Genomic DNA, 12,149 nt, shown 5'->3' with positions numbered 1-12,149 from the left:
ACAAGGTAAACTACCTAAAAAATACCAAGAAAAAAGCGACGTCAAAAACAAACAAGGACATGACCTGAAAAAAAAAATGCTTAAAAATAATTATAATTCTGGAACAAAATTTTAAGTTAGAAATAATGGTTACTTGAGATATAGTTTTATGCACTNAATTATACAATCATGATTGCTATATATATACTTTTACGCCTTTTTTTGCAATATAATTTTTTTTTTTTTTTAAATATAATTTTCTAAATTTCTTGCAAAGTTGCTAATTACCTTTTCCCCATATATTTTGTGGATAATTTCTTTTTAAAAATCAAACCAATTCGTCCAAAGGTTTAAATACTTGTGAAAGTAAAGCACAAGTAAAGTCATGTCGACCCAGGTTTCAAAGGGTTAATGTCCTCTGCTGAATGGGTAAGAAACGTCCTGTTTGACAGGTGGAAACGGCGCCGCGCGTGACGTGATGAGTCAGCTCGTCTCACACACACTCACCTGCAGTTTCTCCTGCGTCAGCTCGTCAAACAGTTTCTCGGCCTCAGCCAGCGAGTGGAGTCTGTCCAGGAGGAGAGGAGCCGAGTCCTCGCAGGAGTCCTGCAGCTCAGCTCCTCCGCACGCTGCCTGCTCCTCCCAGCCCAGCTGGGAGTTTCCCTCCGGTGGGTTCACGCTGCAGGAGGTCTCTGGCTGCTGGAGGTCTGAGGGAGAGGAGGACAAAGAGTCTCATCAACATTTATTGGACGCTTTGTTAGGTACACCTTTGTTTTCCACCCCATTTATGTACATAAGGGAGGAAAAGAATTAAAAATACCTTTCAGTATAATGCACTCAGTACAACATCGCCCTCCACAAGCTCATTAATAAATGTATATATGTTTATTTATGTCTATTAACCCTTTGAAACCTGGGTAAATTGGCTTGATTTCTTTCAAAAATAAGGGACGGGGACAAACAACTGAACAGAAAAATTGCTCACAAATGAGCAAGAAAACAGTAAAAAATTGACAGAAAAATATCAGAAAATAAGTAAAAAATAAATACATTTAAAAAAAGAGAGAAAGAAATAAAATTGTATAAAAACAACTAATAGAAACAAGAAAAATACCTCAAGAAAGGGCAGTAAACCTTTTTTTTAAATGTCTTTAAAATTACTTTAATATATAATTATAAGCATTATAAACATAGTTTTCTGCTTTTTCCTCTTTTTGTGATAATATCTATTATTCCCCCTCGCTAATTTTCCAACCATTTCCTTTCAACTTTTACGAGTTTTGTGCAGTTTGTTTTTTCTGTGTTTGTGAAAGAAATCAAACCAATTTTCTCATGTTTATGAGTTTAAATGTTAGTGAAAACTGAAGATGTGTATCCAGGTGTTAAATGATTAAAACCTGAGTATTTTACCATCGTCTTTGTCTGCGGACGTAAACTGGAGTCTCTTCCTGGGACTGCCGCTGTGGAATGAATGACGTCTCTGGTCAACTTGTCCATCGATCCTGCAGACAACAAACAATGTGATTTTTTAAAATATATAAATAAATTTAAAAAATAAATAAATAATGAAAGATTGAAAAAAGCCTCTAATAAGCAGAGATTGTAATAGTGAGACAAAAAGTAAAAATTACAAATTAAAAATAAATAAATAAAACATAAAAATACAATTTGCAGTACAGTTAAAAAAAAAAAGCAGTGATGCACGATAATGAGGTGGAGACACCGGCGGGGACAGAGGCGAAGAATGAGACCAGCAAAGACACTGGGGGAGACACCGGCGGGGAATAAGAGCACAGCAGACATTTGAAGACACCGGCGGAGACACCGGCGAAGAATGAAAGTGGGCCAGACATTTGGAGACACCGGCCGAGGATGAGAGCGGAGCGGATATTCGAAGACACTGGCGGAGACACCGGCGGAAAATGAGAGAGGAGCGGACATTCAGAGACACCGGCGAAGAATGAGAGCAGAGCAGACATTCGAAGACACCGGCGGAGACACCAGCAGATACACCGACGGAGACACCGACGGAGACACCGGTGGAGACACCGACGGAGACACCGACGGAGACACGGGCGAAGAATGAGAGCGGAGCAGACATTCAGAGACACCGGAGAAAAATGAGAGCAGAGCAGACATTCGAAGACACCGGTGGAGACACCGGCAGAGACACCGGAGGAGAATGAGAGCGGAGTGGACATTCGGAGACACCAGTGAAGAATGAGAGCAGAGCAGACATTCGAAGACACCGGCAGAGACACCGGCGGAGACACCAGCAGAGACACCAGCAGAGACACCAGCGGAGAGTGAGAGCGGAGCGGACATGACAATAAAAGAAAGGATGTATAGGCTACATGTTTATGTACAAAACTCACTGGATTGGACTGAAGTCTAAGTGGGTAAGTTAACATACGGTGTAACGTGTGAGGGGTGGCAGCAGGCTCACACCTCGTGGTAAATTACAACAGGCAGACTTTTACTAAAAATGCATGACGCTGTGGTGCACATTGTTTTAAGGAGTTCAGAAAAGATGTTTTTTACATAATCTGGCAACAAGCTGAATTCTGGCCTCATGATTTCAGTATTTCTAGGTTCCTGGCTATAGCTCCCCCGATATACAGACATCTAACTTTCGGAAATGAAGTGTGGAATTATTGCTCGTGCGTGTTGCTCACCTTTTGTGCAGGTGTTCCTCTCTCGGCATCAGGTGACCGAAAGCAGTGGAGTAGTTCTCGGTGGGGCAGCGTTTCGGACTGGACTTTGCAGACATGGGCGTGAGTAAAGTTCCTCTTTTTGCTGAACAAATGAGAGCAAAAACAAAAAAGTTAATTAAAACTTTAATACAACAACACAACATTAATTAAAAACTATATTCTCCAGAGAGTTGTGGTGATTTAGAAAGATTAAATTGTTCTGCTTCTAATAAACGTTAATTTATTCAGCTGGGTATTTTGGCTACATTATTTACAGTATCAGTTTCTCTATATGAATATATACAGTGCGTCCCCTAATCAATCACAAGTTTAAATTGTTAGTTGACTTAAACTTTATTTTCATAATTTTATGTGAGATCTTTGAAACCTTCTGTGTTTAACATTTACATTTACATTACAGTGACATTTAACCCTTTGAAACCTGAGCAATTTGTTGTTGTTTTTTTTAAAAAACATGGGGAGAGGACAATGAGCAACTTAACAAGACATGACCCCAAAATTAGGGGGAAAAATTAGTAAAAAGTTAAAAGGAAATTACTTGAAAATAAGAAAAACAATAAACAAAAACAAACAAGAAAACGACCTTTAAAAAAGTGCTGAAAGTATTTATTTTACGTACATCATTATATTTTTTGGAACATAATTCTAAATAGAAAATTACTATATACTATAATGCAGTTTGTGGGACATTTCTGCGAAGTTGGTCATTGTATTTTCTCCTCATATTTATGACGCTTATGAAAGGCATCTGAAAACGACGCAAGAAAACCGATCCAGGTTTCAAAAGGTTAAAATAAGTGTTGACAGAGATGATTTAGAGCAATAAGAGGTTGTCATACTCAAGTGCAACCGAAAAGCATCCATTACAAAATCTAAATGATGTAATGTGAATATTAACATTCCTCCCATTTGTTTTGTTCTGTAATGTTTATATTTTTTTGGCATCAGTAATTAATGCTTGTAATTTGGAAATTTTAATGTTTTTCTGTATAAACAAAATAACAAGTCATAAGTAAATGTACCAATTGTTGGATTTTTTTTTTTTTTTTTAACTTTTCCTGTGTTTTGTTACTTAACCAATTTCTTCTCTCTTTATTTGGGACTAAACAGATAAAAGTACGAATTTGATTCTGATTTAAAATATCCTTCACATGTTACAGATGGCTGTATTAAATGGGAATCTAATGGAAGTGGGCTTAAAGCATGTTTTCTCTCCACTTCTTTTTTCCTTCCTCTTCTTCTTGTTATTTATTAATTTTTGTCATTAATACGTATTTATTTTCACTTATCTATCCTTGTGTGTTGTTGCTTGCTTTCCTGCTAACTAATCTTTTGGCCTGTACTTGTACTGTCTTTATTAGCTTTAAGAGCTTTTGTTTTTATAAATCTGGCTGCCAATAATACCAAAATTGAAAAATAAAGAGCCAAACTTGATGTACTTTAAAGATTTGGTTGACAGGTGAGTGTGAGAGGCCTGTGAGGACATACTGGGCGTGGTCGTGGGTCTGTTTCGTTGTTCTGGAGGAGGCAGTGAGGAGGATCTGTGGCCCTCTGGAGACAGACTCCTCTGAGCTCTCAGCAGAGCTGCAGCTCTTTTTGCTCCTCCTCCTCCTCCTCCTCCTCCTCCTCCTCCTCCTCCTCCTCCTCCTCCATCAGTTCGGGCCACGCCGACTCCTCCAGGTTTAACCACCTCTCTGTCCGCCTGAAGCCCAACTCGCTCCTGAATCACCTCTTTGTGTTTCCGCTCCACAAACCCGACGGTGGTCCTCTGATTGCCGACCCCTGCGGAGAGAAAGCACAAAGACGTGATGAGGTCCAGTTCAAAAACACAGACACCACTTACAGAATCGAGTCTTTTTGTGCGCTGTGTACAAAGCCCATACAAAGAAGTTAGTAATCGGGGTGTTTGATCAGCCTATAATTATGATTAGACAATCTATTTACATATATTTACAGTACAAAAAATGCTGCCAGAAGTTCACGGGAAAAAGGCATTGCGCTTATCTCCCAAACTATTGAGGATTCAGGATTCAAAAGTTAAAGAAAATACATAATAAAACCACAAAATGTCTCCATACTGCTCATTTGAAGTAATCCAATGTCCTGAAGCCCAAAAGTGCCAAGTTGTTTTGAAAAACATCACTGGCATCATGTTTTTAGCCGTGTTATAGCCTGTAGTTCGTAGTGTGGGAGCCGCGTTTACATATGTGCGCTCGCTTGAGAACGAGAACTTGCGGTATCTGGACCGCGAGTGAGTTTTATTTTATTTATTTATTTTTGCTTATTTATCCTTGTATTTTGTTTTTTTGTTTATGATGTTTAATGTTGTATTGTTACATCATTAATCCCATTTTAATTCGTCTTTATTTTACTTTTGATTATTGTTGTTTGTAAAAATGTAAAGTTTTCCATTTCCATTATTCACTTAGATACAAAACATGGGAAAATTGATCCAGGTTGAAAAACACCGAAGTCACCCTTAAAATTGCCATAAAAAATGTTATCTTAAAACTTTTGCAGACTTAAATTGTGGGTCCTCATCAAAATTGGAAACGCAAGGCACGGGTGCTCGCTCTTCAAAATCAATACATGGAAATAAAGGAGGTCAATATTTTCAAACATGGAGGGCAAAAAGAGACAGACTGTTGCTGCAGAAAGAAGCTTTTCGGATTGATTTTTATTTGCATTCTCTCTTACTTCTGGTGGTTTAAATGAGAATTTTTCCGTCGCAAGTTTTTGGTTGATAATTTTTTATGCTTTTTATTATGCATGTAAGACCCTGAAGACGTAAGCAAATTGGCCTGGTTTCTTTCAAAAACATGGGATGAGAGCGACGAGCAACTCAACAAAATATCACCCGAAAACAAGCAATAAATTAGTAAAAAGTTACACAAAAATTACCTGAAAATAAAAAACAAAAAAGGTAAAAAAAAGAAAAAAAAAAGAAAGAAAATTACCTAAAGTGCTAAAAAAAGAAATTCTTTTTTTCTGTAACATAATTTAAAATATGTCATTATAAGAACTATTAATACATCTTTTAAGAACGTTTCCCCCCATTTATTTTGATCATATCTAATTTTCCATTTTTTTTTGTTATTTGTGGGATATTTGATGATGATCCAGGTGTTAAAGGATTAAGAAAGTTTTTGGTGATTTGGGTTCCCAGAGGCTTTAAATCATCCTAAATTATAAAGTAACTCAAATTAAAGAATGAGCATTATTCATTATGAGCATGAATTTGAGATTTGAGCATTAATCAGGTTTCGTGAGTGAGTGTGAGTCATACTGTGGGTGGTGGAGGGGCTGATCTTACAGGGGGCCCGGCTCTCCGTGGCTCTGGTCTCCTCCAGCTCTATCAGCGCCCTCATCATGGGCGTCAGGGCGCAGTTCGCCTCTCTGCGAGCCGCCTCCCGCTGGCTCTGCTCCTGGAGTCGGTGCTGAGGCAGAGACTGTTCACACTCTGGCGGAGACGAACACCTGCAGAACAAAACCTCTAATTAAAATTGCGTAAAATCTTTGCAAAGTTTGTTTCACAACTTGAAACCTAAGCAAAAAGGTGTTTCTTTCAAAAACATGGACATAAGCAATGAGCAACGTAACAATAAATGATTAGCAAATTAATTGAATTAGCAAAAAAAGTAAAAAATGACAAGAAAATTACCAGCATTTTTTTAAAAAGGAAACTAAAGAAAAGTAATAGAACAAAAGCAGGAAATAACCTTAAAAAAGTGTGAAAATAAAATAAATATATAAATGCTAATAATTATTATGTATTTTTTCTGTAACCTTTATAACAGAGACATTATATTTCTGTTTTGTTTATGTTTTAAAATATTTTTCCTTAGATATTTGTACTTTTCTAATGACTTTCCCTGTCTATAGCTCTTTTTCAGCAAGTCATTTTCTTATCACCTATTAGTTTTTAAAATATTTCATGCCAAGTTGCTGATGACTGTTTTTCCCCGATGTTTTTGAAAAAATTAAATCAAACTAGTTTTCTTGTGATTTAAACGCTGCACAAAAAAAAGTGGTGAGGATCTGCGTTTCAAAGGGTTAGGAAAACATCCACAACAATAAACAACGTACCTCCAGCTCCCACCGGCTGAAGAGGCGTCCACAGAGCTCCCAGTTCCCGACGATTGATCGCTTGATGGATACTGGGACTTCTTGTGAAGACTTGATTGGTTGGTTTGAGGGAAAGGTGATTTTCTGCCGCCGGACGGCTGGTCGGACAGAGGACAGGGGGACTTCCTGCGGGTGACGTCTGGCTCTACTTTGCCTTTACTTGGTGAAAGCAGCAGGTCAGGATGGTGGAAAAGTCTGTAAATTTTATTATTGTTAATGTTTTTATTTCAGTAGCTGGAGCAGGAGACAACGAGAGACAACGAGAGACAACGAGAGACAACGAGAGACAACGAGAGACAAAGTAAACAAACGTGTAGACTTCGTGTCATGTGCAGACAGCGTGTTCTTAAAGAGCAAAGACCACAGCAGCAATAAGACAGACTCAAGGGACATTTTAAGGTAAAAATTAATAAATAAATTCATACATTCAACTAAATTATCAATTGTAAATGTAGGCATTGATTAATTGATAAAATGTGACATGAATTAATATTTTCAGTTTTAATTTGCTTCTTTATTCATTCTTCTTCTTCCCTATTTATTATTCTATTTATAATAGGTTTAAAAAAAGTAATACATAATTAAATAATACGTGATAACAATACAAAAATAAATATATACATTTAAAAACAAATAAATGTAAAAAATAAATACAAAAATACATAAATGAATAAAAGTAGAATTAAACAGGAAAGTAAATAAATAGGGAAATTAATATGAAGGTAAATAAAGAAGCAAATTAAAACTGGTCTATCAATTTCTGTCACATTTGATCAATTATTAAATCCTATATTTATTGTTAATCTTATTTTTGGTACATTTAATGGCATATTCATTTATTAAGTCTTCTGCTTAGTGTAAGATGTCTCCACCTGTGACAGCAGTACGATGACACTTATTCTTTTTCAACGTATTAATGAAAAAAAAGTGGAGTAATCATGAAACTACAAAAAATAAAATATAATATATAATACATTTCTATATTTTGGTTTCTGATATTTTTCTCGTGTGATGCACAGAGCAGCTCTTGTGTATATATTTCAGAAAAAAAACATGCATTTACATTGGACTTTAAGATCCAGCACGTGTTAGTTCATTAAACATCAGACTGTCAGTAAATTTAAGATCTTACCCGGCTCCGGAGGGTTGTGTGTTACTGTGGGAAGAGAAACGTGCCCTCGCCTGGTTTTCGTGCTCCAGCTGCTTCACCTGAGACTCCAGCTTGGAGATTATTCTGAGGGGCACAGACAAAGATAACACAAGATGTAAAGATAAGATTATTTTATTACTTTGTTGTTATTTTGTCCGCTTGAATTATTATTTTGTTTATTTTTATTTTCATATTTTTTATTTCTTGATTTTTTAAGCCTTGTCTGATTTTCTTTTCTTTTTTTGTCTCGAATATTTTTTTGTTTTCTGGTATTCTTTTGTTAGTTTATTTGATTTCCTTTTTTGTTGTTTTTAATTTTTTTTTTTTTTTCTTGATTTTCTTTTGATGATTTTTTTTCTCTGGCTCTTTTAATTTTTCTTGAATATCTAGTCTTTTCCCAACTTTATTTTTCTTAAATTCTTTTTTTTGTTTGCTTGAATGTTGTAGCTGTTGCTAGCTTCTTATTCCCTTTTTTTAAAGGGCTCTTACAGGTTTCTGGACCTCTCTGTCTATTTTTATTCTTTCTCTCCCTCCAGCTAACTTGTTTCAGCACCACAGCCCTCCTATGACACACACATCGATGTTCTGCGAGCTGCAGTTTGCTATCTGCCCGTGAATCCGCTGAATCGACTCGACACACTTCATCAGAGCGGAGTCCACGGCGCTGCCTTTACTGGTGCCAATTTGCAGGCGGAGCTGAAACTGCGATGGAAAGTTGCTGCGCAGCGGCAGCCGATGCTATTAACTACTTTCGACAGCACAGAGACCGTCATTAGGCTCTATTGATTAATCCTCTCCATCTCCATTGAACGGCTGTCTACCAGCCTCCACTGCAACTCTTTTACAAAACTGCAGGAGCCGCCGATGACAATGATAACCAGAATACAGCCGAAACGTCACATCTCTGCAAAAAGCTCCCTTCAAGTAGTTATTGCTTTGTTACTGTTTAATATTATTTAAAAAATCCTCACCACTCGATCTGCCTGAGACAAGATGCAAATGTTTGGCTTAAGAAGGACGGCTGCTTTGTGCCCAAGCACCTTTTTTCTTTGCTTTTTCTTGATTTTTATGACTTTTTCTGATTTTCTTTTTACTTTCTTTTTCTGGATTTTTTTTTCTTTCCATTTTCTGATTTTCTTTTCTGTTTTCTTAACCTTCTATTCATTTTCCTGATTTTCTTTTTTTTGTTGATTTTCCATATTTTTTCTGTCTTTTTTATTTTTTATTTTCTTATTTTTTTATTTTTCTGATTTTCTCTTCTTTTTCTTGATTTTCTTTTTCAGATTTGCTTTTGCATTTACATTCTCAATTAGCACTGTTGGGGAGGGAAATGAGATCCAAAATGTTCATTACTAAAGACTGCTTCCATGTGACTGTTGTGTATTTGATCATAGTACAGAACTTCAACTTTCTCGCCGAGTGTGAGATAAAAAAAAAATCAATACCACCATTTCTCTCTGAGAGTTGATAAGAACCTAAAATAAAACCCTGGACAGAAAACAGAGTGTATAAAATTACCAAATCTAATTAGTGTTGTGTTACTCTCTACAATCAATCCGCTCACCTCTTCAGCTCTGATATCAGATCGTTGGCATCGACGAGCTTGTTCTCCGCTGACACCAGGTTGTTCTGTAGACGCACAAAGATAAATGAAGGTGAGACGTAAAGAAAATTGATTTTGTTTGTCACTGCAGAAATGGTCCAACATGTTTCGATGATAATCAAATAATCAGAGCGTAAAATATCAGATTTGTTACCTTCAGCCCCTCGTGCTCCTTCAGCAGAGAGTCATATTCTCCGAGCAGCTGAGGAAACAAAACCTCAGTCATGAGTCACATTAGTGTTGATCAGAGTTATGTAAAATGGAATAAGGACGAACCGATCATTTTTTTCTCTCTGCTGACATGATGCCTCAGCTCTGGGTATCTACTAGGGTTGCAAATTGTAAGCACTTTAATAGTAAAAATTAATCGATCGATTGATTGTTATCTAAAAAATAAAAATAAATGAACTTTGCTTATTGGAAAAAAACCCCCAAAACTTTCAAAGAATAAAAATATTTAAAACTAAAGTTGCAAATTGCAAGCACTTTTCTTAATTGGTAAAAGTAATGATCGATAAATTGTTATCTAAAAAAATAATAATAATTAAACTTTGCTTAAAAAAACAAACTTTGCACACAAAAAAATTTAAAAACATAAAACTTCAAAAATATTCAAAAAATATTTATACAATTGCATTTTTCCCTCAGTCATAGCTCACAGCAACATATTTCATAGCCTATAGATTAAATTTCAAGTTTGATTTAATTCTTAACAACCGATTAATCATCTATTAACTGTTATCATCCCCTCGTATCTACAAATGCAGAGCGCTGAGTTGATATCACTGCTCTCTTTTTTCTCTCACTTCAGCAGCTACAGATCCATCCCTCACTGCTCAGAAAGGCGTGAGATTTCTCTAATGTAACATAACATGAGGCTGCAACTAAGATTACAAATTTCTGGAAATATTCCAGGCGTAAACTTTCCATGGGAATGAGAGGGAATTTATGGGAATTAACAAGAAATAAAAGGTAATTAAATTGTAATAATGGAGTTATTTGTTCATGCTGTGTTGACATATGCAGATAGAAACAAACATTTTATCATCATAAACAGATATAATTGTCAAATCTTCTAATAGAATTTAAAAAAACAACAATTCAGTTGATTAAATTAATTGAGACTCTATGAACATTAATAAATAACAAAAAACATTCCCAATCATCCCCCCTCTAAACAACATGTCAGATTGATTTTTACTATTCAAGTTTGCTGAGGACAGCTTTTTTTTAAGGTTAAAAAACAGTCTTGGGTTCATAAGCTCTCTCATAGCTCACTCGTACTCACGTCCTGCAGCATCTTGTACTCCCTCTCCCTCCTCGCCTCGCTCTCCGCCGCCTCCCTGCAGGCTTTCTGCACCGACTCCTCCAGCTGCCGGACGTGGGTCTTCAAACGTGCTGCCGAGGCGTCCTTCTCTTTGCTCGAGCGTTTGCTTTCTTCAAGTCGCTGCTGCAAAGATTTCACAGTAGCACCTGCTACGGCATACCGCTCCGGCCATTCAGCCTAAAAATAGAAAATCGTGTAGAAATTTAGAAATGACGTAATGATCAATTATTGATGAGGAAAACTACTTTTGATGAATGTGCGAATAAAAAGCAAAAGGCTGCATGCATCTTTAATTATATAACAAAAGTGGAGCTTCACATACAACATGTGACTTTTTGCTCAGGTTATAAAATAAGAATTAATTTTTTGTATTTTATTTTTTTTAAATGAAATGTTAGTCTAAGTACACACTCTGTATTTTGCCAACATTTCCAAATAAAAAAAAAAAAACGTATAAAAAAATATATATGACTTAATTTTTCCTATTGAATTAGTTACAGGGCATTTGCAGATATCAAAGAGTTGTATTTACAGATTAAAAATTTTCAAGAGCAAATATTTCAAAAACAAAGTGAGGACAGTTACCAGTTTTTTCTCCAGTAAGCCGTTTGTTGCCTCGAGTTCTTGAATGCGACTGGTGGCTTCAGCCAGAGCTTTTTCTAAGTGCTTACATCTGTGGATAAACAACAATAACAACAGTTAGTGAGTAAAACTACAATCTTTCTGTGTGAGACTGACAAACATGGATAAGATGAAGAGTAAATGTAAAGTAACACACACCTCTCAGTGAGGACCTGGTTGCTCTTCTCTAAATCCTGCGGCAGATCTCTGAGCTTCAGTTTGTCTCTCAGGATCTGGATCTCAGACTCGTAATACGCTTTCAGATCGGCCACGTGTCGAGAGTGCTTCTCTCGCAGGTTCTGCCTCAGTCTGAGGAAAAAAAAATACGGGGAAATAATAAGATGAAACTGTTAAGAGTGGATGACATCTACAGGAATAAAAAAATGGAGTTATTTAGATATATATTTAGTTATTTAAATCCTTTCTTTCATAAGAGAAGAAACCCTTCATCAAATCACCAAGGATTTTCAAGTAAATTTTTAAACGCTCATTTTTATTTTTAAGGATGAAATTTTATTTTCGACAGCCATCTGTTGCGAGAAAATTGTGCAAATTTGTATAATTTTATACAAATTTTTTAAATTATTTTCTTTTTATTCATTTACTTTTATTAATTTTCAGGTCATTGTA

The 12,149-nt window shown here is 36.1% G+C and overlaps 1 protein-coding gene across 1 annotated transcript in view; it reads right to left on the bottom strand.

Moving 5' to 3' along the window:
- Positions 1–12,149, bottom strand: part of LOC121960140 (M-phase phosphoprotein 9-like) — a 40,118-nt gene that overhangs the window by 17,644 nt on the left and 10,325 nt on the right. The window contains exons 11-22 of the mRNA XM_042509743.1: positions 11,679–11,828; positions 11,484–11,571; positions 10,860–11,075; positions 9,726–9,773; positions 9,533–9,597; positions 7,951–8,052; positions 6,780–7,013; positions 5,980–6,170; positions 4,182–4,475; positions 2,655–2,775; positions 1,390–1,481; positions 487–686 (exon numbers count right to left, since the gene is read on the bottom strand). Coding sequence (XP_042365677.1) covers positions 487–686; positions 1,390–1,481; positions 2,655–2,775; positions 4,182–4,475; positions 5,980–6,170; positions 6,780–7,013; positions 7,951–8,052; positions 9,533–9,597; positions 9,726–9,773; positions 10,860–11,075; positions 11,484–11,571; positions 11,679–11,828 — 1,801 coding nt within the window. The remainder of the gene's footprint in view (positions 1–486; positions 687–1,389; positions 1,482–2,654; positions 2,776–4,181; positions 4,476–5,979; positions 6,171–6,779; positions 7,014–7,950; positions 8,053–9,532; positions 9,598–9,725; positions 9,774–10,859; positions 11,076–11,483; positions 11,572–11,678; positions 11,829–12,149) is intronic.

The sequence above is a fragment of the Plectropomus leopardus genome, chromosome 20 (assembly GCF_008729295.1).
Source record: "Plectropomus leopardus isolate mb chromosome 20, YSFRI_Pleo_2.0, whole genome shotgun sequence".
In the NCBI taxonomy this organism is placed as follows: Eukaryota; Metazoa; Chordata; class Actinopteri; order Perciformes; family Serranidae; genus Plectropomus; species Plectropomus leopardus.
This window is presented reverse-complemented; position numbering and strand designations above follow the sequence as displayed.